The 27616-nt window shown below is 37.9% G+C and overlaps 1 protein-coding gene across 1 annotated transcript; it reads right to left on the bottom strand.

Annotated features, from left to right (window-relative positions):
• Positions 1 to 1380: 1380 nt before the first annotated feature.
• Positions 1381 to 26536, bottom strand: tspan15 (tetraspanin 15). The gene is made up of 8 exons (XM_035628218.2): positions 26362 to 26536; positions 18464 to 18649; positions 17507 to 17581; positions 15344 to 15439; positions 8542 to 8658; positions 6378 to 6428; positions 5594 to 5710; positions 1381 to 3909 (listed from the first exon to the last, which is right to left on the bottom strand). Exons 1-8 carry the CDS (start codon positions 26449 to 26451, stop codon positions 3748 to 3750), a joined length of 894 nt encoding a protein of 297 aa, XP_035484111.1. The 5' UTR covers positions 26452 to 26536; the 3' UTR covers positions 1381 to 3747.
• Positions 26537 to 27616: the final 1080 nt, after the last annotated feature.

Raw genomic sequence — 27616 nt, 5'->3', positions numbered from 1 at the left:
AAAATAGTGATCTCCTCTGTGGCGGAGGTAGGAGTAAAATATTAATAGGTTCAATTCAGCAGGAAGTCCTCAAAGCTGCAGGAGGAGCAGGATTAAGAGCAGGAAAGAGAAAACAACAAATAAATGATGATCTGCATGGTTCCACAACAAATAAATGATGATCTGCATGGTTCCACATTAAACTGCAAATATGTCCAGGTCCTAAAACCTCTCAGCAAATTCCTGAAGGAGTTCTGCCAACTCACCAGCATGTTCAGACGTCGTAGCAGGCTTTTGTTCTTCCAGAATAGAAAAAAACTGTTTTACTTTGTCCAGTACGAACAAGGCTTCATCTTGGTTCTACTCTGTAGCACTTTGAGATTGCTTTTAGCAATGAAAAGTTCTCTATAAATGAAATGTATTATTATTATTATTATTAAAACATTCAAGAGGTTTAGCAACTTAGCTTTTTGCTCGCTCACCACAGAACTTGCATGCATAACATTGTCTCTGTCCAAATGCACACTTGTCCTTGCAACTCATCCAGTTTAGCGTGTTTCAAGCTGTAATGATGTTTGAGTTCACCGTTTGTCACTGCTTTTTGTTTGTTTAAGTTGCTGCTTATTCATTTATGAATTGCGCTGTGGTCTGTACAGTATGTGGCCCAGAGGCTGGAGGTTCCTCACCCCTGGTGTATATTGTTAATATTCATACATTTTTTGTCTTTAAATAACCTACATTCACTTAATTCTCTTTGCTCTCAAAACAACAACACATTATGTTGAAACATTATAGAAATCCCCATAATTAATTTCCTCTCTTTGTTTGGTTCTCTTTAATATTGTAGTCTTAGTTTAATTACTTAATTATAAACTAAATATTAGTCCATTAAATTCTTATGTAAACAAAAATACAACAAAAAACACCTTGAACTACAGATACAGTAGAACTATCCTGTGACCAAATTTAGTATGTGCTGATAATTATATAATAATAATGATGATCACTGCTTATGTAATTCTATGTATGTCACATGCTCTTTAAGTTTCACACAGGCAACAACAATTTGTAGCGCTGGAGTTTGAATCTCCTTTTGCTTTAAATTTATTAGCCGTGTGTAAAAAGATAGTAGAAGAAATCATTTTAAGATGTTCTTTTCAGGGCACCCAAATCGCTTTGTGTATATTTATTCTACACTATCATAGTTTGACCTTTCACATACTTAATTTATATAATGTAGCATGGAAAATGTAGACTCTGCTAGTGACTCAGGGTGAAACCTGCCCTCTAAAACACACAGTGTGATATCAGCCATCAATTATTCAACAACGACCCAACCTCTAAATACTCCAATACAAGATCCCTTCAGCATTACAGTCAGCTCAAAGATAAACAACGAACCTCTTCAAACAGCATTCAATTATTTTATTTTTAACCCCCAAACTGACAAAACTTATTGACAACATTCTTCTTTCAATAAGCATGGGTTTTGTGCAACTCTGACAATGTTCGTAGACATTTGATGCAAATTCCAGTTCATTTGAATTTCCACTTGATCTATGGATATGCATCTTATTTCTTTCAAGAGACGACACTGGCACTTTGACAGGGATTTTTAAATTCTATTAAAATAGAGCATTGTTATATGATTTACATAAAAATCCTATTTTAAGGCCTCTGAAATATTTTTATGATATGTAATATTGAGAACATAATACATGCGGCAAACATTACACGTATCAAGTATAGACTCTCTTTGGTTATCAGTATTATACAGTATGTTTGGATTCAGAAGAATGGAACAAAGTGAAGCTGCTTAATGTGTCATCATCATCATATTTCTAATAAATTGAGTCTTTAATTGCAAAAAAAAACAAAGCATAAAACTCAGACATTTTTCTTTTCACTACAATTAAATCAGTGGGAAGTTACTGTGTGCCGTGACTATCTTTTCTGTTCATCGACAACAATAGGGATGAGTTGAAATCTTGAAAATCTGACTTTGTGAATGCAGCGTCACTTTAGGGAGCAGGTAGTAACTGTACATAAGTAAATTTAAAAAACCCTCAACTAATTGAATACATACAATAATATTTACCTTCAACCCACCAGCCAATAGCTTCACACATTACAATCAAATCTAATCAAGGCCAAACAGAAAAAAAAAAAAATGGTGTGGTCTTTTCTTGTAAAAGTATTTTTTTTTGTTGCAGTCAGCTGATTATGAACTACAGTATACTAACCAGTTAATTCACCCTGGATTATTAGACACTTGGCCCAGACATGGGAAACATGGCAATACGAATAAAGTCATGATAATACCTTTTCGGCCTTCAAGAGAATTGTTGAACTTGTTGAATAGAGGCAATAACTTAAAAGAACCAACTTAAAACGCTTGAAATCATGTTTCAGCAGGGATGTTAGTAAAGTATTAAACATATCATTAAGAAGGGATAACGGCGGAGGACTGTGAAATAAAAGTTATTTTTTCTACAGGCCAATCAAAGTTGAGTAGCACATTAACTTCACATTATTCACATATATCATGATGACAAAGGTGTAAAACTACATTGGATTCACCAGTTTGTTACAACATCATCTTAAGCATATATACTGCATCGTAAGTTACATCTCAGCTAACCTATAATCATATTTATGCAACCATATTGTCCTAGAAATTACACATCTAATTAAATCTACCAAATCTGTGTTGAGACCAGCGCAACGGCTCCCTGGATTATATGTTCAGTTCAGTGCAAGTGTAGTAGGACAAGTAACTCGTTGTAGGGAGGTGGTCTGGGTGGATAAAAGGGTGTAGTGCACTCTGACACCACACACTGGGTTGTTTTAGTCCTGTGAGTGGTCAGGTTCGGGGGAACAAAGCCACTTACGTAAAGTAAACCGGAGCTTGTGCTTGAAGTCCCAAGGTTTTGCATCATAATCCACATCCTGTATGAACATCATTCAGCCGCAGACCGGAGTTCAAATTTGGAGTCAAAGCTTTGATGAAAAAATGAACATGTCTAAAATGTCTATAATGGTGATTTTTGACACATCATTCAGGTTCGTGAGCACTTATGGTCATAAGGGCATATGCGGGATATAATGCAGGGTTCATTTTCAAAACAATGGACTTTTCTCAAACCTCAGGGTATGTTCAGTTTCATAAACCTCTAAAGCAAACATGTTCTGCTTTCAGGTGACAGTCAGTTTTTTTGGCTAGTGTTTGCATGAAAGGACCAGTGGTTTTATTAAGGTATTAAAGCGTCAGTGCTGCACATTGTGTTTGTGTAACTGAACAGACAAATTTCGTTTTATATAATAATACTAGAAGCAAAAGTGATTGTGTTGGTTTTTGTGTTTATTCCTGTTCCTGAGAATGTCGGAGGCACAGTGCAGCTAAAAGTACATCACTAAATGAGCTCTTAATTCCCATTCATGCTGGCTTTGTTTACTGCATTCAACAAAGTAATTAATGAATATTCACTTTCTCAGTTACATACAGTAAGCTTACAATAGAACTGAAAAAAAATACAACAACAAAAAAGCTTGATTATCAAACTCCAAATAATCTGGATACTGATAAAATCCTTCTTCCCAATATAAAAAAAACTAAAATTGAGTCTCTGCACTGGTTGTGCTCGTTGTAAGCCTACAGCTCCGAGGAAGACTCCTGCAGCGCCTGCATCAGTCTCTAGATTGACTGGATTGCTTTGACCAGCTGTGAATGTTGACTGGAGTCCATTTGCTGCTCTCTGTTTGACTCCATCAGTCGATCTCTGGCATACACTTAAACCATTTGGCCACACGGCCGTGGCTCTTCGCTGCTCGGTCCGTTGTGTCCAGTAGCCCGTCCATGTAGTGACCATACTCGCTGATGGCATCTTCAACACGAGTGATATACAGCCAACTGACTATCACACCAAAGAACTAGAAAGAGAAAGAGATGAGCTAAGTACGGGAAGGGAAGGAAGGGAGGGAGGTCAAAACATATGAGGAGAGAGGAAACAAGATTTCAGAGAAACGAGAAATCCTTTCCACTGAGCTGTCATCTGACGCAATGTCAAATGGCCTCACTACCTGCAGGCGTTAACAGCTGTGTATGTTTTGGAGTTTGTATTTGCACATACACATAATACACATAATATCTAAATGAATAAAGGTGCACATCTATTATTACATGACACAAGTGAATGTGAAATATCTCTGCATCGGCACATTATCTAAAAAGTTGTATTTTGTATTTATATATAAATACTTAAAAAATTGAATTTATCAACTAATCATTTGAATGTAAATATTATATGTGGAGGTTAAAATGGGAAAATTATCAAAAATGAAAAGCAGAGTCTTTCACATGAATGATGAAAGGGAACTGAGACGTCTTTAATGACGGCACGTCAGACCCATTTTCCATGTCAGCGGTGGAGCAACGAGTGAGGCGACATGAAATAGGTCAAATGAGAGGCTTCACGTTTGGACCGGATAAGTGACCGACAGCTTTGGCTCAGTGAAGCCCATCGTGCTTATTAAATTCCGGCACGAATGAAGATACATTCTTACATTCACAGATGTCAGGGTATGTCTCTGTGTTTCTGCATTCTGATGTTTAATGTGAATTTAAATCAGACGGTTAAGACAGAAGTGACAACGTGATGAAAAATATATTTCGTGTCCGTCACGCCCACATCATCTAATGGATCTCATCCAATAGAAGGACATGGCAGATGTACAGTGTTCGCCCATAATGTGCATATGGGTAGGTTTGAAAGCGTCATTTTATTCTAGATAATGTTTTTAATGCTAGAAAAAAAAGTCAGACGACTTTGCCACAAAACAACCTTGTGGCAAAATGTTTCATTTTAAGCTCAGATTTATCCATTTAAAATAAGATTATTGTTCACAAAAGGTTAATGAATCAAGAATTGTTCCTGCTTTATCTGAAACTTTAACGAAATGGAACAGCGTGCAAAGCCTTTTGTGAATTGCGAATGCGTATTTCATCACTGCGAATGCCGTAGAGTTGTCTGATGAACCCGAGGTAATTTAAATTCTCTCCAGCGTAGTCATCAGTGTTGTTTCCATTACACAGGCTGCTGAAAATGGATAAACGTTTCATTTCAACGGTTCTTCTGGTATTCACAAACATACTGAAACTAAAGCTGCATTTGTTGAATCCATGCCAGCCGAGAGACTTTCAGCAAATATTATATTACAGTGAAAATCACAAGTACAAACAACACAACACCTCCTGAGTATCACAAAACCTCTATTTTTGTCGTAAATTTCCACCCAGGAGATATCATCAGTTTAGCCCTTAAATCATCATATACTGAACAAAAAATCATGAAATGAAACCTTTCTCTTATGGTAGACCTGAAAAACATGTCTGGTTCTATTGGTCATGTATTTAAAATTGTAGACCTCCATTTATCATACAGTAAGATTGCACTGTACTTGTTTATCATCAGACAACATGTTTCTATTTAGGTTTGAACCAAACATCAACACATCACTGAATCACCATATGATCATGAATATTACACTGCCAGAAGAGATAAAAGTTACATATGTGTATGCGTGTGTGTGTGTGTGTTTGTGTGTGTGTGTGTACCTGAGGCAGTAGGATCCCTAACAGCAGTCCAGCCATAATCTTATAATTGTCCATCAACCAGATGAAGAAAGCATCAGTGCAGCCTCTGATATGAATTCTGTCTATCAAGTCCAAACGCTATGAGAAACAAAACATTTGTCATCAGTCAGTTTTCACAGTTATTAAATATTTAAAGCTCACATTACATGAGAGGAGCAGCACTTTAATAGGTGGAAAGTGACAGAGAGGTTGTGTTTTCACCCGTCTGTTTCATACCTCAACCAAGGAGGTTGAGTGATTAGTTTGGTTTGTTTGTTAGCAGGATTACTCAAAAGGTTATGGATGGATTTGCATGAACCTTTTATCAAAGATAGGTCTTCGCCATGGTAACAGGTGTTTAAGCTTTAGGAGGCTTTTTTGAAAAGATTCTTCAACATTTTGCACAAAGGTTGACAATTTGAGTCATATCCTCACAAATACATAACATACATGATACAACATATTACAGCAGATTGAGATAGGAACGCATGTTTTGGGTGGAATAGCATAAAGCTGGGGGTTTGCTCAGCGCTGGTGGAGGTCTGTGCTCTCTGAGGGGCTGTAGTTGGTTTGCTTTTTCAGCAGGATTAGACAAAAAGTACTGAACGATTTCCACCAAACTTGGAAGGATGGGGTTAAAAAAGAGAATCCTGATTCTCCCCCCCACTTAGTACACAATCATGTGTAGGATTTGTTGGCGGAGGTTTGCGCTCTGCTGAGTGCTAAGTCTCAGTTAAGTCATGTAAATTGATCTTTAAGGTCTTACCTCTTGTTTTAGCAAATTGCAGCCACACATTGTGTTGACCACTTCATTCGGCTGGAGGGGAGAGAAGCAGAGAGACAAACTCAAGAGTTAGAAATAAAAAGGAAGTAGGAGGTAAAACAGCGGCCTATAAACAGCTTTGAGTATCAAGAGACAAGTCGACAGCAGGCAGAGGAAGATAAGCTTTCAGTCAAAATGTTATCTGTTTTTGGTTGAACAAAACTGTGTGTATGTGAGCTTGTGACCAACCCCTTTCCATATCCAAATGTTGAAATATATTTATATATTCATATATTCAAACAAGAGAAGATAAAGTGCCAATCACCTGTGGCTGTCTGGCACAGAACGAAGAGGAGGGAAGGAGTGATCACCTTTTTAACGTCATTATACAAGTTTCAGTGACTGTATTTTGCTGATATTTAATCCAGCACTGTGGGATTGGTGGGATTAGAAGTAGGAATGTGAGGAAGAATAGTAAAGTGGCATGTTCAAATGCACCTACATATGGACATATATTAACTAAATATGGATGGAATTAGATAAGAATGATTTACAGGAAACTTTTTTCAGAACTATAATGAAACTGAAAGAAACAAGAAAGACCTCATATATATTTATTTTACTTTTGTACCAAATAAAACATGCATGTGCATTTTAATTTTCATATATGTGTAATTCCAGTAAATTCCAATAAAATATGCGTTATATTTCATAGTATAGTCTCATGGATTTTCAACAATGGTATGTGCTGTCTACTATTTGAAGCAGCTACTTCTGAGGAATAAGTATTGTAAATAAATCACAGTTGGAAAAAAGGAGCAATAAGACGCGTTCTGCTTGAGCGTCTGTTGCCTACCATGTGTCATCTCTGGCACACTGGGATGTTTTTTTCTCCCCCATCACCACATGTCAAGACCAAATGGAACTTGATCATCTGTGAGCCATTATTTCTTGATATGAGAATTTTGTCTTAATATATTTAAGGAGAAATTATAAACCCTGGTGGCAGAGGCTCTACTTATTTTAACAGTATTGATAGGTATAGTATATAGTCAATGCACCATGATGAGAATTCATTATTGCTTCGTCACTGTCCAATTTTTGATACTGATAAAAGCAGGCCTGATTACAGTAAAAATACTAAATTGGCTGTCATTAGGGTGCTTATGAATGTTTCCTTTATAATGCTAACAGAAGTGAGCCAGTGCTGAAAGAACCACAAAATTAATATGGCATTCCTTTTGCCAAAACAAAAGGAATGAAAAATAGATTACAACCGATAAAAAAGGAAAAAAAAAAAATTCAATCGGGACACAGGATAAAGGATTGGTGGTTTCGCTTTTGTGAGTTGAGCTGTAAGATTGAGAGAGTGTAAATCAGATATAATCAGAATAAAAAGTTTTAGTTTTTTATCTCTTTATAAACTCTGGGTGAATCTAGGTGTATAAATTACAGGGCAACATGTGATGATTTGTGTGGGATAAAATTGCCTTGGTATGTGTGTGTTTCTGAGTGTCACAGACTTAATCACAACCATAAGAATGTTTAGATGTTTTTTAAAAGTAACTATTACAACTATTACATGGCATGGATGTCGATGATTAGTGCAGTATTGTGACAATCACAATATATTTCATTTGAAAACGTAAACTTAAATTAAACTTCATATGAGAATCCACATATCAGCATGAAATGCAATAAAGTAGTGGTACTTTTAGTGACAACTCTTCCCTCGGAGTGTCAGACACTCTGACCATATTCTATCACAATTATCTACACCTGTTTATTTGCACTAAACACTTAACTGTACAAAATGCAGATACTTTTTACACACTTTATATTACTTTTTTAACATTCTTCTTATTTATATCTTATATTTCTGTTTTATTATAATTTTAGTCAATGAAGTATTTCTAATCTTGATTCTGATTATACCAGCTGTTGTAAGAGAACTAGATTACTCGTAATAGTTGAACTCAAACTGAAATGGATCACATAACATTAATGCTGCACTGTGAAGCGGTAGAAGTATCCTGGGCCACAAATGGTGCGGTAGAAATGGTAGAACCATAACAGACAGTCAGTGCATGCTACTGTAGAATATCAACATCATATTGTAGCAGTTAGTGTTGTAATAGTACTAAGAGTCAAAGTAACTGATACCTACCTTAGCAGTAATGCAGCAGGTATATGGGACACCGCAGGCCAGTGGACCAGGTGCAGAACAGTTGTGGTACATGTTGGACGCCCAGTCGTCATACCCTTGACCTCCACAACACTTGAACTGTCAGAGATGAGAAACGTGGAAGAGAAAAGACAAGTGCAAAAAGAATAAGAGGTAAGAAGATGTATGAGGAGAATAACGATGGACAATAGAGGGACGGGAGGCAGGAATAAGAGAGAGGGCGAGGACAAAAAGTACACAACTTTGTGAACATTATTTCTGCTCAGGCAATGCCTGTGACATTTTGCAATGAAATGAATCATAATAAATACAAAATTATAATGAATACTGTAATTATGAGTCATAAAGTGTGTGCTTGTCTCTCTCATACTTTACCAAAATCAGTGTAGGTGTTGGAAGGATTCAATTTTGCTCTGAATCACTAATTTGGACAATATAAAATTGTAAATGATAAATGATCAATATAAGTCAATAGGTCCATGGTTCAATGACAAATTTGAATTTTATTGTAAGGCTTATTTATTATTAATTATATTATAAGGTGTAACTAGCATTTGGGTCATTTCATGTCAAATCAAGAGATTTTAGAAAATGTAAAAATGGCTTTCTATCCAACCATTAGTGTGCGAAATTTCTGACTTGTATCTTCTTGGGATTTTGAGATATAATATAACAGACAGACAGATGGCAAAGAAAACATAAACCAACTTGGTCGAGGTAACAATTAAGAATTGAGGGCAAACTATAGGAAACAATTAAACGCAATCTGAAGATCACACACCGTTAGGGCGGATATACAGTATGAGATTAAAAACGCTACAGATGAGAAAAGAGTAAATTGAAGTAAGCTTTAATATGGAGGCTATAACCGAAGGGATCGTGGCTCTGATAAATAATTGTTGCTCAAGAAACCATTCACAAAATGCTTGAAATTTTTAAGGGACTGTTCTACACTATAGATGACTTAAAGTAGTTGATCTACAGTCGCATGACTGCCAAGTTACAACTTTCTGAAAATTGTATTAAGATATGATGAAATGCTTTTGCGCCAAGATTGGCATAAGACAGGGAAATGTGCTTTTCTTTGCAACACTCAGCAAGTATAAAGCAAATCCAAAATGGTCAGTCGGGAGGTCTCTGGTGGTCTAACATTGAAAGACCTGTTTTGTTCCACTCCTTCCCACATTTTTCCAAGGATGGAATAAACACTGTTTTAGCAGATGTCATCCAGATCAAGACTACAATGCTGTGTCCTCTTGCTCACATGCTTACAGCTTCATTGATACCTGCCAACCTCCTGTTGTCGGTTTACAGGCACAAATAATGTGACACCAACCAATTTTTATTTTGACGGACCTCTATTCCAGCCATTACTGACAAACCTCAAGAAAACAGAATATTATTTCTTCAAAGGGAGAGTAAAGCAGGTTTGAAAAGCTTTCTATAGAGGGAAAATGATGATTGCTTTTGGCTGAGAGCTTTTGAGTCACAATGCCCAAATTTGCTTCTAAAAACATCATTATTGGGTTTAATTGAGTGTTTTTGTGTCCCATTGTTCAAAAGCTGTTTAGACAACCGCTCTGTAAAACAACCATAATGATATAATTTTATAGAAATATGAATCAAAATAAAAACTAAAAATTCTGCTGCAAGCAACAGAGCATTTCCCCCCCCAGACATTTGACATGTTTTGACTCCTCATGACAGTAAAGTCAGTACAGCCATAACAGATATAATTAATGGGATGCAGACGTACTTGATGTCGTCAGTGATGTGTTTGACAAGTCAAATGTCTACAATGAGATAAATATGTTAATAGAAAAGATGTGAAAACATCAACAAGAAAACTGTGCTGCCTCAAATGATAACACTCACAACCAAAGCACACCAACACCCTAATGTCGCACTAATCTGTAATCAGTCATTTCTATTTGATTCATACTTTGCTGCAGAGCTTCCGAAGAGAGTATACACTTGCTTAAAGACTCAAGAGTCACACTATTAGCTGCATTGTAGTCATTTATTGAGACAAATACTTTCCTGGGAGGGGGTAAGTCAGTCAGAAAGGCGATAAGAGGGAAAAAGAGGACAAATGGGACAAAGGGTCAGATTCAAGAGAGACAGTAAGAGAGGATGACAAAAGAGATAGAGAGAAAATGAATAAATGAATAAAAATAAGGCTGCTCTTTGGCATGCAGTGTGATCATGATGTCACTGTGCCAGGAACTAAATCCCTCTTCCTGGTGGCATGACACCAGAAAACGCCAGCACCGGGTCAGGACCCAAACAAGGGTCAAAGGAAAGTAAACCCATCATGATGAAATTAAAATGTCTGCACCTGCTAGGTTCAAATCCACCAACATTACACTCCACACTGAGTCACCAGTTCAGTGGGTGCAGCTGCACAGTGTAATACAATCCATCAGTCTTGCAGTGAATCCTTCCTTTGGGATGATTCATGTCGACTGCAGGTCGAGATTTTTTTTAAATCAACTTAAATCAATCTGTCAAAACATCCGTCACCATCAAGGAGACTGCAGCAGATGACTGAAGAGTAGACTTTCTTACAGTTCATTCTGGGGGATGTGGTGCTTGAAAGCAAAATGCAGATTTACCAAGCTCAGCTCAGATAGTTGGGACCTTAGGGAGAATTTCCTCTGATGCTTTGAGTGGTCATTAAGACTAGAATGGTGCTATATCAATAAAGACCATTTACCATTTATAATTCATCTTCTGAGATATAAGATGGACGTTTGGGAGGAATTTTGAGAGAATTTATACTATAGTTATTATTTAACTATTGGGTACTTATGCATCTATGGTAACGCTTCAGATCACAGCCTGTGATATAATCGTCTTCACTGTTGGATGGCTGATAGAAGAGACTGGCTTTGTAGCCAACTGCCTAACTGACGACCATCTGCACTGGCAGACTGATTGAATAACTGGGCAGCTAAATGGCCTCCTGTGCTCCCTGCCATCATTACACAGCAACCATACATACATACATGTACGACATGTGTCGTTTTTAATTCATTTTTAGTTTTACTAAACTTGCACTAATTCATTCACCTTCCGCCATAAAAATAATTTTAGTGGCAGTATCAGGTAAGATGACCACCTTTTTGATTTTTTTTTTATAGAAGTGATGAGTAATGATGACTTAGCTGGTGAGTTTTTGATGCTGACCAGTTATGTTTCAGCCCCCGGTGATGACATCTGGACCAGACTGTTTTCTTCCTGTTTTCAGTAAGTTTCTTTTTACTTATCTCTGCTTTTGTGTAGTTCACCTCTTAAAATGTGTTGATATATTTATCTGATCATACTTTAATGACATGATGACCTGCAAACGCAGTCTAGGTAGTTTCAAGACATACTTTGATGAATGCACATAACACTGATAGATCAATGCAGCTCAACAGATACAGTATTTTTTTTAAGTGTTAAAAGATTGTCATGAAAAATGACCTCCCCTATCCAGTGTTTCAATGTACATGTACATTACATGTACATTGAAACACTTACATGTAAGTAGGAAGTAGTAGTAAGAGTGAGTATCTTATACTGTATGTGGCTTCTTGTTTACAGCTGCAAGTGTTAGTGATTCTCCACGATTGAAAAGGACTCAATGGCAATCAGTCAGTCAGAACACTGGCACACTACGACTGGTCACAAAATGATAAGGAGGATCTCTTATCTTACCATGATCTACAGTAACACAACCTGACCAATCTATCGCTCCACGCCAGTAAGGACTGTTTCTGCGAATATTAGGCCAGCCTCCAATCTGATGGCTGGATGCAGTCTGTAAACTGATCAATCAGGTTCTTCTCCAGGTCGAATAGATGAATCCAGGTGTCGATAATAGTCAATAAGTTCTTCTTAGAGGCCAACATTGACTGGTGCATTTTATATTACTTTCATAACACCGTACTTTGTCATTGTTTTTGTTCATTTTCAGTTTTCCCCCGTTTGTTTGTACAGTTCCACTTATTTGTGTTTAATACTGAGAGTCAGGTGTTTAAACATCTTGTATGAAAGAAGCCGTTTTATGACTAACATCATTTTAGGGGCCAGAGAGGCAAAATATTATGACTGTTACCAGAAAGCCAAAGCATGTGTTCCTCTCTGACTTAAAATGGTTTTATATGGTTCTTAAGGCACACAAGATGGAGAGGATTTATGAATATCACTTAAACCATATTCCACCCGTAAATGACATTATTGACGACATAATATTTATTTAGAAACAAATTAAAGCTTGTTGCTTGACAGATTACGGACCCCAGACTCCATCCTCAGTACACTGATAACAGTAAAGCCCCTTTGTGAAGTTTTATTTGTGATTTGTGATGTTGGGTTTCACAGTATAAATTAAAATGACTGTGTAATTTGGGTCTCTCATGTCGCCATACAGTGGTTGTTTTAACTGCATAAGTTGCAAAGAACAGAATAAGGTTCAAATATGGTGAGTTAATGTAGTCCTCCTCTAAATAGAACAAAATATCTGATAACATATAGGATCCATCACAACTTGTCGTCAAGGACATTGAGTTCAAATATTTAAATCTACTGTACATTGATAGAAAATGTGCTTACGAATAAAATTGCCTTGACTTACTTTGACAAACTGTGATGAATCCAAAATTTACTTATAAATATGCATGATGACTTTTGTGTCTAACTGTCACACAGCACACGGCATAATGAAGTTAGTGTCTGTCCAAATGACTGAATGGCTTTGTTGTTTGCAGCCCTGCAGAACTTTATGTAAATCGCAAAATCCTGCTGTAAATGGTCTGAAACATATACAGCTGTGTGGTGCTTGTGTGGACAGGAAAATTAAAAATGCAGCTTATTCTAATCAGGCAATGCAGTTGTCAATATTAGCAATAGTGTTATGAATAACTAAGCAACGTAATTATGGGGGGGGAAACCTCACCGCTGTCGTTCCCAGTGTTGAAGACACAGGAAACCGTTTGTGGTGGAATAAATGTCACATTTCCATGAGAATACTGAGGCGCATTGGACAGAAAGGTCAGTTGGAAACTCACTCAATACAGGATATGATATGACCTGCCACTAATCCATGGATTTGTGTTGTGGTTCCAGGTAGGAATGTTTCTCATTTATCATCAGTAATTGCATCACCATTAAAAAACAACAATAAAAAAAGAGAATATCCAATAATTTTGCTTTAAACATTTTTTTTTTAAATTATGTATTGACTATACAAATGGTTGCCATGTGTCATTCTGTTTATCGGCTGATTGATTAATTGCTTCAGGCATGACAGTGATGTGTGCGATTCAAACACTGAATTATCTATAAGGAAAAATGTTTGAAGAAGAACAAGTGGCCAAATCCTGAACAATAGCAGCTGTAAAGAAAGACAGGCCGTCACCATCCATTGGAATGATGTCCGCTGGCTGGATATCAAGTTAGGTCCAAATAAACACACAAAATTCCCATGCAATAACCAGCTCGCATATAACAGAGGGAAGTTTTCTTTTGGTTAATGCTGAGAAAAGTTCTGTCAGCATTGCATATTTTTACTCAAAACAAGCACAATTTACTCACTCTACTCTTCTGATTGGTTCTTGTCCAAGTCCTCTAGAAAATAACTTAAATAACTCCCACTGCAGGAGACATGAGCCAACCATCAGCTCTACACCATGATAGGAAAAATACAGAAGACACTTTACCACTGCCAAATTACTGAAGCACTGTTTGTTGTTGTAAGAGCAAGCAGATTACAGTGCCAGCAACTTAAGAAAGAGCACATCACAGAATAAACATGAAAACCTGCTGCCAACGCAAGCTGTCCTTCTTTTGTTTGGAAAGATAATGATGCAGAACTGCCTTTGAATTTAATACAGGCAGGCAGGTTCACCAAAGTGGTGAAGAGTTGTGCTGAAATAAAATGGAAAAGTCATATTTTGACCAAACTTTAAGCTGCACAAGCATAGCTTTCAGACATCCCTCCAGCAACAACTCTTCCTGGCAGTACTGAAACAACTGGCACCGATGACATGACATCTGTTTGCCACCTCAACATTCTGGACACATTCTTGACAAAAAATTACATAATACCCAGAGATACCCCAAACTGTTGTAACTCTGATAGTAAATACTGTGTTCTTGTTGTGTATCTTGTTCTGAGTAAGAAACTGATATGAATAGTAGAACTGGGCCGCCTTGCCACACATCGGCACATAAGGGTAACCAGCCTGCCAGCTGACCACTTCCACAGTGGAGGCATTTAAACTGAGGCAGGCTGCAACTTCCATTTGCAAAACCAAAAAATTACACAGCCAGCTGCTGGCCCTTAAATCATCCAATTTATGATTTAATCTAGTCACAATCTGACTCTAAGAGCACAGGGAGTGAAGCCTCCAGACTGAACGAGCATATGTTTTTCCTCTTCTGTTAACAAGTGTAGTTTGTTGCAGGCTGCTTCTTAATTTCAATGTGCGCCTCCAGACACAGTATCCCTAAGTGCTTGATTAAGTAAGCAATGAGATCTACAGCGTCAGTTGCTGCGTGTGCAGCAGCATGGTGCACTCTGGGAGCAGGTGTACAGTGATAGCTCGGCACAGTTCTCTCATTATTTTGGTTTTGACTTGTTTTGATGAAGTTCACGAGTGGTTTTGCTAACCATGGTTTTTGCCTGTACTGTATTTGCATTATAACATATTTAAAAAGCTAATACAAACCTTTAAAATCATGTATTTTCTTGACAAGAATGTTCCACATCAAATGACAGGAAGTGGGTCAACCTTACCTTCTTCTGAACAAAGTCCATGATATTTTTGAAGTCCAGGTCATCATAGTAGTTCACTATGCCCCTTCGGATGTTCTTGTTCAGTAATTCCACTGTCTATGAGATAGAAAATAAACAGTTGAGGAGTGTTAATCGGACATGGGGGCGTGAGGGGTTACCCTGCTGTTTTTGTCAATGACACTGCTGATCTACCATCAATGTGTCACACAGGCAGCTCTGGAGAGGAAATACTGTGACTAGTCAAGGTGACTGATCCACTGATGTGGAATATGAAAATGTGACAGTTTGACAGCTCACATCTGTCAGTCACAATCTGGTGCTGAGGGGTCACATTAGATTAATGCATCAATCCATCCAGAGATTGAAAATAAACATTTACAACTTGGAACTCCACTAAGCACACTCATGGAAAGATATTCCACTCATTTTACTCCACTGCAGTTGTGCTGCATTAGTTTTATTTCTAGTTTATAAAAGAGGGCAGCGAAGCTTTGGGCTCATTCAGGCTCCATCGTCATATCTCTTTTAACCGCTGATAATGATGAATCGAGATGGCAACCCTCATGAGAATCAAAGAGTAGAGCAAATTAGTTTTTCATTTAATTTCTGAAGATTTATAGATTTGATGTTAAAGTACAAGTTTCTCTTTGAGACAGACGACATTGGAGCGATATTAAACTCACCCCAAGATCACCTGGTATTATCATCACCTTGACATTCAGGGATATTAGATGCTAAAGGAAATATCAATATGTCTTTCCTTCAATGTAAATGAGATGACAGTAAAATAAAGAAATTACATGTTCATGAATTTTACTGTATTTTATTTTAAATAGAATTTGATAGAAATAGTAAACTACCATGCTTTACATTTGTCAAACTGAGGTAAACATTAAAATGCATTACCTGGCACTTAAAAAAAACAGGTATTATTATATTTAATGTAACCGTCATGTAAATATGAAGATTTAAGATGGATCCCCACTGATGCACAGTGAGTCATTCATGAATGTGATTGTTTTATCAATTAAGTAATCAATAGGGATCAGTGTCATAGCTCCATGAATCATGGGAATTTGACCACATTAGGGGTAATCCTTGACGAATGTCTGTTACATGAAAATATCAATTCTGAAGGTGTATATTATTCTTTCGTGTAAAGTAAGTCTAAAGATTACCCCAAAATCATTCTGTTCCGAAAATTCAGTACCATGAGGCCCATTAATGCCTTGTGATAGACACAAAACCATTAAAAACTCATTTTTTTAATGTTATTTCATGCAGTTGGGCATTAAAGAGTCATGACAAGAATATACTTCCTAAGTCCACTTTAATCAAAGGCACAGTGTATTTGAGAGAAAACATTGATATTTCCTTTATATTCAAATTAAATATCAATAAAGGTTAAGTGGGAGGAGTGTAAAGACTGTATTTTCTTTATGGAATAGTTTTATTATTAATAATTTTCATAACATGCACACATGATTTTTTGAATACCATGAGTATTCATGATGATAATCTCTGCATGGTTAAAGGTGTTGTTTACATTGAGGTTCCCCTAAACCGCAGTTCCTCTCCCAGCCAGCTTCCTGCAGTTAATTAAAAACTGATCTTCTCTGAAAATATCAAATCAAATGAAATTTATTTATAGAGCACATTTAAAAACAACAACAGTTGACCAAAGTGCTGTTACATATGGCTGAGACTCCATGGTAGAGAAAACACTGCAATTAAAATGTCCCTCTATCAGTGCATCATTGAACAAACATGATGATTACTATATTCATGAGGCCTCTCTCTTTTTTTCAAATTAGGTATTGTTCATTCAGTTTTGAAGGAGGTTGCTTTCTGGTCTTGACTGCATAAAAGCATATGATCATTCCGTGGTTGTTTTCATATGAACATTATTGGAGAGTATTGCATGGAGGGGAGTAAGATCTAAAGCTGAAGACAGATGATGTAAACAATACAGAATTAGGAGGTATATATTAAAAGTGAGAGAGACAGAAGATTGAATACAGAACCACAAAGAAAGATCAAGGAAACAGAACCGGTAAACAGCATACTATTATCACACAAGGAATCCTGTCTCCTCTTTGAGCAGAATAATTCTGATTATGCTGTCACACAGCTACATTTTCATAAACATTTCCAACCGCTCACCTGGTTGCGGAACACCAGCGCCAAGATTCCTCCCAGCAGCTCCAGGATTAGACAAACTGACAGAGTGTACATGAACTGTGATCAAACAAGCAACAGAGAGAAGAGTAATTATACACTTACATATTTATTCCATGAAAATGCTGTTTTAAAGTTGAAATTATCAATAAAGTTTTATTAGATAATAAATAATAAATAAGGGATTTCATAACTAACTTACATGCTTTCTTTTAACAGTTTGGATGAACAGCATGTCCGTACAAAGGGGCAATTATGTGTGCTCTTTGTGTGTTTGTGTGACTGAAAGACAAGTCACAGCACAAAAAATGGGGGCGGAAATTTGTATGTCACATATTTTGCATAATGCATCCTGTCACAAAGCAACAGTCGCCTCAAACTGGTTTCATGAACATGACAGTGAGCTCAGTGATCCTCATTGGAAATGATGTGATGCAATTATTTCAACATGGACCAGAATTTCAAAAGGAAATCCCCAACATTCATTTAAACTTTGAATTGAGAAATAAGATTTGATAGCAAAGGAAGGCCCTACCCAGTAATAATGATAATAATAACAATAAGACCAATAATAATAATAATAATAATTCTTTGATTTAGATAGTGCCTTTCGAGGTACCCATGACTGTTTTACAGAGTAAGGGCATCAAAGAAGGTAATAAATAAACTTTAAATGGTGTCAGTATGGTGTTCCTAATAAATTGATCACTTAGTGTATATTTATCTTCTGACCTTTCATTTTAAAATGATTAAAAAAGATTAAAAATAAAGGTGACTATCAATGCTGAATTAGTTCATAGCTAATTCAGCTCTACAAATAAGACAAAGCACTTAGTGAAGAAATGTTCTTTTTGTTCTTATGTGTCACTATAAAGAATAATTAGAAATTGTACAGAATAATAAATGACCACTATATTACTTGTGTGTAGGAACGCCACTCACCACTTTCAATAGAGTTAGATTATCTCTCAGTGAAGCCAAGACTCCAATAAACGAAACAATAAACATGACAATTCCCAGGACAATCAGAATTATAGCCGGGGCCAAAAACACACTCTCCAGTGTCTTGTAGCGTTGTCTCTCCACTTCAGCATAGATGCCAATGGCAAGGATTAATCCTCCAATTAACTGCAAACACAGGGGATGTAGATAAAAAGGGTTAGTCATCAGCTTGAATATGAGAGGAAATGGGTAGAATTTATGAATTCTTATTATTTCAGCAGCTTTAAAAATAAATAATATAAGATAACAAGCAATGGACCAAAGACCAAGCATCATAATCAGCGAGGCAAAGATTGTATATTGGAAGCATTGGCAGAGGAAAGTCAAGGGTTCACCAGATTTCATCATACATGTGTCAAAGCCATCATTGAAAAAGGCAAATGGATGAATTTGATCAGATTCTATAAACTCACGTTAGGTTTTGTCAAATCTGGTAGTTAATGGCAATTAATCAGTACTGAATATACAGCATGATGGTCATTTTGTTAATTGTGGTCTCAATTAGAGTAAAAAAGATAAAGCGCTGTATGCATTGGAGCATTGATGCAGCGTGATTGACAGCTCGTACCATCCAATCGGTGCATGGTTGCAGTTGTAGGTAGTCGCACAGTGGACGTTTTCCTACGTCTGGTAAAAAGAACAATATGGAGCTGGTCAAAATGCTAAACTCGAGGCTTCAAAACGGCAGTTTGCAAAATCAATCGGTGACGTCATGGTGGGTTGCCACTCGAGTAAATCTCAGGCCAAGGGGGGAAATTGGCTGTCTGCCACTGAGTGTCGCCATGAGGTTGACATTTGTGGTTTTGAGTTAAATGTCTGAACAATTACTGGATCAACTGACATGAAATTATATACATGTATGTACATCTCAGGATGAACTGCAATAACTTGGAAAACTGCATCTGCATCAGTTGTTGAAACCTCAGTTGTGCTGTGTTTTGTGCTGATTAGCAAACCTTTTTAACCAAGATGGTGAACAAAGTAAACATTGTACTTGCTTAACACCACCAGCATACTGTTACAGTATTGTCACTGAGTATACTAGCATACTGATTTAGCATTTAGCTTGAAGCACTGCTGGGCCTAAGTACAGCATCATAGAGCTGATGGCATGGCTGTGGACTAGCTTTGTTTAACCTTCCATTGACCAACCGCATCAAAACTGACATCTCAAGCATTAGCCTGTCTGTAAGAATCTCTACAGCCTTGAGAGTATGAAACTTCTGCTACTAAGCCCACACAACATAATTACACACATTTTCATCAGACTGGAGTGGACTGCAGCAACAGATAATTCACCATTATTATTGTAAATGAAAGCTTTCTTTAATTAGGTTCTCTGTAGCACTTTAATTTAGTATACAGTGAATCTACTAGAAAAAATTGGCGGTGATATCTGGAGTGTGTACACACACACACACACACACACACACACACACACACACACACACACACACACACACACACACACACACACACACACACACACACACACACACACACACACACACACACACACACACACACACACACACACACACACACACACACACACACACACACACACACACTTTAAGATTCATGATTCTTTCAGTTGCTCCGTTCTAGTACTTGGAGCAATAACTCTGGGCAGCATGGTGACATATTCAGTTTAAGCCAGCAACTGAAATCTGTGAAGAATCCCTCCACGACTTAACAGCTACACACTGCTCCCTACCAAGTAAAGAATAGATTATGTCAAGTCTCTTATTAGATCCTTCCTCACAAAGGTCAACTTAATTAATTCAAACCTTCTGGTATTCTCGATAAATGCTCCACACTGATCTTGGTAACGGTGACAAGAGTTTAGACGAACCTGCGCTCATTTTGAGACAGAGGAACAGCTGACAGAAACTTGATTTTCTAGTCAGAGAAGAACGTTATTTGCTGGCTATCCAGTTCAGTGTATTTTTTCACTCATTCTGCAATTCTTCAATGTCACATTAACATGCAGCAGCATTTGCAATTTGCATAAAATCAGTGTCTGGCAGCAGCTAATTGCAGTATGCAATCAGCGACAGCGACGGACAGTTCTTTACATGGACAGTCTGAGTAAGAAAAGCTTTAAAGGGGCAGTAAGCGATTCTGAAGCAATACACATTTTGTAAAAAATCAGCGAATATTTACTCACGGCCTGGTAGCTGAAAGAAAAATTGGATTTTTGGTCTTAGCCCTATAGCTCTGTAAATCGGAAACAAAAAAATGGTGCGGACTGCACATCACAATGCTGTGAGTGCAGTTTGTAAGCATGACTCGTTGACATGTTAAGGTACATACTAGTGGGTGGCGCTGCAATCTGCGGTTTTGGCCTAGCGAGTTCACGGCCTGGCCAGAGCTGTAAAATTACGACGACAAAGAGAGAAACCTGCTTTCTCAGAAATCACTTACTGCCCCTTCAAGGGTCAGTTTACCCAAATTAAAAAGAGAGAAAAAATTATCATTATAATTATTTATTATACAACTTTATTTTTGTAGCACACACCAGTCCAAGTGTTTTCTGCCAGAGTTGATGACGCTTTTAGGAAAAAAAAATGAACCGTGAGGTTCCATACGCTATTCGCAGCGATGCCAGGCTACATTTATCCATCTTCACACTGCACACTGTTGTTGTTTATTACTCCACAGACGGCCTCATCTCCACGAGTCTCAAACTTCCCTGAAACGGTAATGACTTTCAGGAGAAAATACGCATGCACGCACACACTCAGCTGTGGTAAACGTAGAATCACAGCATGTTGCTCTTTGAAAAAGCCATCATTATTTGACACATTTGTTGCTAATTGCTGTTAGCCTTCCAACAATCTATCTTCAGCCTTCCGGAGGGGAGCAGAGGCAGGAGCAAAGGAAGGAGAGAAGGATAGAAGACTATAGTCAACAGTGAGATCTGAAGGTCGGGGCACTGTTTACACTCCACCATGATGTCTTTCCCTTACATGTCCCTGCTTGCAGTCTGTTATGGTATCTCGCCGTTAGCTGGTTGCCCGCCTACCACAAAAGTCACTCCCATTCAGCCAAGAGCGTTTTAAACAGAGTAACTCTAAATTTTCTGCCAACGAAAAAATATGTCAACATTCAAGAGTGCTAATCTTCACAAAGAGCTTTGTTGATTTGTCAAATCACTCTGGTTCAAATAAACGAATCTTAACTAAAATAGCTGGGTTAATATAATAACACAGGCAGTGCTGTGTTTATCCCCATGCACTTAGCTGCAGATGACTTAGTTACATTATCAGGGCATTAGGCAACAACTTACTGAAGCAACTTTACAGAGCTAGTAATGTGCTTGACCAACTGCAATTGGGGCATACAGAGCCCGAGCTAAGGTGTATCCTTGAAACCTGAATAAAAGCTGCACCCAGCTAAGTACAGCCTCACATGGCCAAGTCTGTAGGCAGTCAATACATTTGTTCACCAAACATCACAGGGCACATGAGGAAGAAGTATTATAGAATCTTTTCACATTTCTCATGTTGAAGATTGCATTTTCAGAATTGTGCGGTGGTTCTTGGCCACTCTTTACACAGAAAAAAAGTTGTTTTTATCTATGTCAAAGGAAACTAATGTGTCTTAAACTTATTGCTATTTTCTATGTGAAGCAAATTGCAACCTTTTTATTTACTTTACTTTTATTTACTTTATAGGTGTATAATGCCAGTAAAGGAAACTGAACTGAACAACTGAACGGGTGTCAGTCAGTAAGGCACACAGTCCCAGTTTACAGTCAAAGACTGACAAGTCCCAATGTGTGAAGGCGTTTTATTGTGTTATCAGTATTAAACACAGTAAAATAAACCTTCACTGGGTAAATAAAAGTTAACAACAGCAGATAACATCATGCAGTAGGATCAAGTGAAATGGGCCCACAGCAACAAGACAAGCTCGGAGCTGAGATCCCAATTAAAAAGATTATCTTTAAAAAAAAAAAAAAGAAGACTTTACTGAATTACTCAGAATAAACAACTTGTGAAAAATGACATATGGCAATCAGACTTGCAGACATATTCTTTTACACACCACCAATCATGTCACAGTAATCAAAATAATAACCTCAGCTTCAGCAGTTGTGTTTTGGAATAACAATGTATGGGCTTTCAAGGACTGTACAATATGACCTGTGGTATTTGTTTTAGTTTTGATTTTAGTTTTGTCAACTGTCACACCTTTGATCATACACAATGAAGCTAGATAAAAATAAGCTATTGTCCTTTTATGACCTAAATGATTTTCCTCATTGAGCAGGAAATAACTCACCTTCTCTTACATTGTTTGCCCAACATATGCTATTTTGCTTAGCTGTTTGCAGCCTTTAGCGGCTGATCTCCAGCACAAGGACATCCTGCCCTCTGGGAGACAGAATTAGTGTGAAGTACAGATCAGTTAAAAAGAAAAACTACTCCAACAACACACAAAGGCATAAAATAGAAATCTCAAAACAGAAGCAGGATGCAACAATACTTTATGTCGGTTGAAATATGATAAAGCAAAGGTCTGAGGTAAAAAATTGTCTTACAATATGAGGATGTGACGACATGACGTGGAGCGCCCTTTGTCCTTAAGGGTATCACGCTGAGATAAACCACATTCTTCAGAGACAGTGTGCTATGAAGATGTGTCTATAATGTAATCAACATACTGATGGAGCAAAGTAAATACGACTCGTGAATCTGTCTCAACCCCCCGCCCCACCCCACCCCCCATATACAAACACAATACTGCCGCCTCTGCTTCCGTCTACCGCACCATCCTACTCTCCCTCCATGAATAAGCCTATCAAATAAATGATTTTCTGAACGCACTGCGTGTCGTCTAAAACAGCCATCTGTCTGCAAAGATATACAATCAGTCATGTATGGGAGCGGCTGCAGGGTTTGGTTATGCTGCACAAAACCTTTCTCCTTTAAAACTGACATAATGTGAGCCATTAGGAGCATATTGTTTCAGTAATAGCAAGGATATTTTCAAGTCATTTGCTGAAACAGCTGCCTTTTCTAGAACTCATATTTTATTATTGCGTTAAAAAAAACGAATTGATATTTTTGTCAAATCAAAGAATGTTAGAACATATTTACGCACTAAACCACTTAAAATGGACAAAGATTGAGGCAAACCTCCCTTGCAACTGAAGATATGTGAATCTGTAGGCTGCCATATTACCCCTCACCATAGAGTTTAGCATATTAGGTATTTTATCTTCCTAAACTAAAGCTGCTTTCAGACATGCAGTGGTTTTCCTGAACTTCTCCGAAGGGGCTAATATGTGAGAACTCAAATGTCCTCAAATGTTGCTGCGGACATTTTCTGGAACTTATCTTCTAGCCCCCTAGTAAAATTTCAAAAAATATCCAAGTGAGTCCATGTGAGGATACAACAGGGAAATCTCTGGAAAATTCACAGCGATGGCAGAATTATCAACATGTCCTACCTCCTGCATGCTCTACTCATTCACCACAGATAATGGGTCATTCAGTTCATGTCATTGATTTTCTTGATAATAGTTTGTGAAAACCTAGAAAAAAATTTTGTTGGACCATGAAATTGTAAAGATGTGCTCCAAATATTTTTTAAGGTATGAATTTTTAAAGTTTGGCCATTGGAGCCAAATTTCCGCTGAACAATTGTTAGGTGATTAGTTTTGTTTTTCGTTTTTTAACGATATCAAGATTTAATTTTTACTGAACCACCAAAAAGGATAATTTGCAACATGTATTTATGTAAATAGTTGTTGCTTAGTGTTTTCAGGAAATTTGCTGTTTAGGGCTTGGTTTTGTTGCATACTGGTCGATGTCACCTTTTTCTATGTGTATGGAAAAAATATTTATCTTAGTTCATTAGAACAATACACATGTTATTTCACAGTTTCCAGTTTTTCCTGTACTAATATCTGACATCATCTTAGCAGTAGAAAACAATAAAATTAATCTGGGCCATTCCCACCTGAAACAGCATTATTGCTTAATGGATTGTGACATACTCAGAAGTATATGAAAGAGAGCAATCATTATTGAGTTCATCATTAAGCGTTGTGATGTGATAGCGAAATCATGGAGCCCTGCTCTATTGAAAAACAGCCTAGAAGAAGCCAGCTGTCACAAGATAAACAAAACCAAGCCCTTAGAAGCTGTAAAATGCCAATTTCCTGAACCCATTGAAAAACAGAATAAATTAGTATCACGCAGAGACAGAAAACCTTGAAGTCTGGATGTTCAGTACTAATTCCAACCCAATCCAGTGATAAATATGTGATTGGTGAGACTTAAAATACACAAATATGTGGCCAAAATTCAAACTAGTGTAGTGTAAGTAGAGCTGTATGATTTTGCAAGGGCCCATACATCTGTATTTTTTACATGGATTTCAAATTCGAAAAATCCATGAAAATTGAATTTTGGGTGCATGGTACAGAATTACCCTGTGTATGTTTTTAGTTGACTGTTTATTCACTTACTAATTCATCTAGCAAGAACGTAGATTGGACGAGAAGTGCTCTTCAGGCAACACTTCATTTGACCTCTACTTCACTTCTACCTATTTCTGTGAAGGTGTTTTTGTATTTCTGTTGCACAGAGTCCTGATTTCTCCTTGAAGAAATACAGATCTACATTCTCTACTGCAGCTTCGAGGGCCTTTGATGGTCCTTGGTACCTGGACATCTGTGAGTAATCCAGACAAGTGGACGCAGCACAAAGCTGCCCACCAAACCTTTGAGAGAGTTAATTAGCAGATACCTTCATACACTTGGTGGCCTTGGTGTGCACTCAGTCCTATTTCTAAAAGCAGCGGGTGAAATATGCTTTTAAATATTGCTTACTTTATTTATTTATTTTAATTTAAAAACCCAACTTTAGAGAAGAAGTAAGGGTACAAAACGGCTCAACGCAGAGAATTCTTTGAACACTTTCAGCAACTCAACCTTCGTCTTACAGAGCAGTGGCACTTGAACCATGCATCGATCATGCATTTCACATGGATGACAAACTCCTACGCTGTCATTATATTAAGGACAGTACAGGTCTATTAAAGGATTTAAGTACTCTACATTACCCGGAGCAAAGAACTGCCTGTGCAGCCGTTTCACTCACTTCGGTCTCCATTCTCTTTTCTATTCAATTACTCCTTTTTTACCCCTGTAAGCAAAGGAATGAATGTTTTTATTCATTTGCTTTACTCAGCAAAGACAAATTAAAACACACCAGTGCACACGTACACCTAAGACATTTTATTTGGGGGGATTTTCATTGAGTCGACTTTCCTTCTTTAAATTGCATTTAGCCACAAACGACCTTTAGTCCAGTGTGTTAATGTTGTGTCTCCCAGTTTATAAAAAGAGTAGTCTGAAATGTCTTGGCAAGTTGAAGTGCCCATATCTAATTTGAGGCGTCCCTGCAGAGAGTTATGTTTGTTCGCACTGGCTGAAATCATGATCCAATGGGCTCAAATGTCATTTCCTCATTTTCGTTTCCTGACAACATCTTGCAGACCAAGCACCGGCCTTGTGCGCGGCAGGTGAGCTCAGAGGAGGGTGTGGCCCCCGTGTAGCAGACACACGGCTCGGTGGCGGAGCTACTGCCGAACCCTGCGCGAGAACCGCAGTCCAGCAGGTACAACACCTGTCGCGTCACACAACCGCACGCTGTTACAACAGCCTGGCCTCGATCCCATCACAAAGGTCCCTTCTTGTTTCGTCTGTCTGTCTGTCTGTCTGTCGGTCTGTCTGTCTGTCGGTCTCTGTCCCAGAGCCGGGGTATTATAACCGGGGCGCACGCGCCTCTTTGACCGACGATAGTCGCGAGGTTACTCACCCACCAGACGATGGCATAGGAGAACAGGATGAATTTGAGCAAAACGTAGGAGAATCTGTGACAGTATCGAATCTCGTCGTTGCTGGACATCGTGTCCGACCGAGGACAGTTGGTCTCCAGCGGCTCCCTGCGCTGCTGTGGACAAGAGCACTTCCGCGTTGTGCTCGTCACCACACCTGGAAGCGCGCGGTGGATTGATGGATGGACGGTGGGGGGTTCAGGGCCTAACAGAATACTGGGGAAATTGGAGCGAGGGGGAGATTTGAAGCGTTGTATTAGCATATTATAAATGTAATATAATTTTTTGATGAATGAATAATGGGTGGATAATAATGGGATTTTTTTTTTATTCATCGTTTTTAACCTCAAAATGATCTCTTAATGCCTCAAACTCCGCCTATCCAGAGGGTTAGCCAGTCCGGAATTACTGGCTCATTCCACGTCTTTCTCTTCTTCTTTATCTTCATTTGGACAAATAAAAGTCTCACTGAGATCAGGTTATGTATCCGCGGGCCAAGAGGGCAGCATAACGGCACATAGTGCTCACTCCCTCTCCACATGGCGGGAGCTTTCTCCCTGGCAGGTTAACATATCCTTCAGTGAATTACTCGATCCCGGTCTGGTTTCAAACAAACTGGATGGAGACACAGCATATAAGATGTGTACATCATTTGTGCAATCACATACCATCTGTCTTGTGTTTCCACGAAGTAGCCTATATCTCAAATATTTGATTATAAATTATTAACTGTATATATTCAAATATAGCAACTCGTATCATAGACTTCATGGATTTAACAGTAATTCAAAACCATTATATGCAGTCTATGCCCAAAACAGTAGTTGTGCCCCCTAGCGGTGAATTACAATGAAGACACTCAAACATGGCCATTGGATGCTTCAGACAACTCACCAAAATGTGCAATAAAACAACCTGTGATGGGGACTTTCATGTGATGGGCTTATTACAGCTTCACTTTACAGCGACTTTGAAATCACATGAATCTCACATGGAAACACATTCCATACACGTCATCATTAAAACATTGCAGAGTTATGCAAGTAACAAAACAATTTGTCCTGAATTTGTGCAGTTATTCCCTTTTTATTGCCTCCACTTTGTCTTCTCTTCTTCTGCAGGCCAAAGACCTTGGACTGACAACACCAGTGCAAAGCAAAGTTTAGCAAACCGCACCAGTTTCATGTTTTATCACACATATTCTTAACTTGCATTCTGAAAATACAACAAGTCTAT

The sequence above is a fragment of the Scophthalmus maximus genome, chromosome 4 (assembly GCF_022379125.1).
Source record: "Scophthalmus maximus strain ysfricsl-2021 chromosome 4, ASM2237912v1, whole genome shotgun sequence".
Lineage (NCBI taxonomy): Eukaryota > Metazoa > Chordata > Actinopteri > Pleuronectiformes > Scophthalmidae > Scophthalmus > Scophthalmus maximus.
The sequence above is the reverse complement of the archived record's forward strand: the minus strand, read 5'-3'. Positions and strand labels throughout refer to the sequence as shown.

Coding starts and splice junctions, on each gene's coding strand:
- tspan15 (XM_035628218.2), bottom strand. CDS start 26,451: ATGTCCAGCAACGACGAGATTCGATACTGTCACAGATTCTCCTACGTT. Junction 15,440..17,506: donor CGCTGGTGTTCCGCAACCAG/GTGAGCGGTTGG, acceptor TCTATCTCATAG/ACAGTGGAATTACTGAACAA. Junction 8,659..15,343: donor TGGACTTTGTTCAGAAGAAG/GTAAGGTTGACC, acceptor CATCTCTGACAG/TTCAAGTGTTGTGGAGGTCA.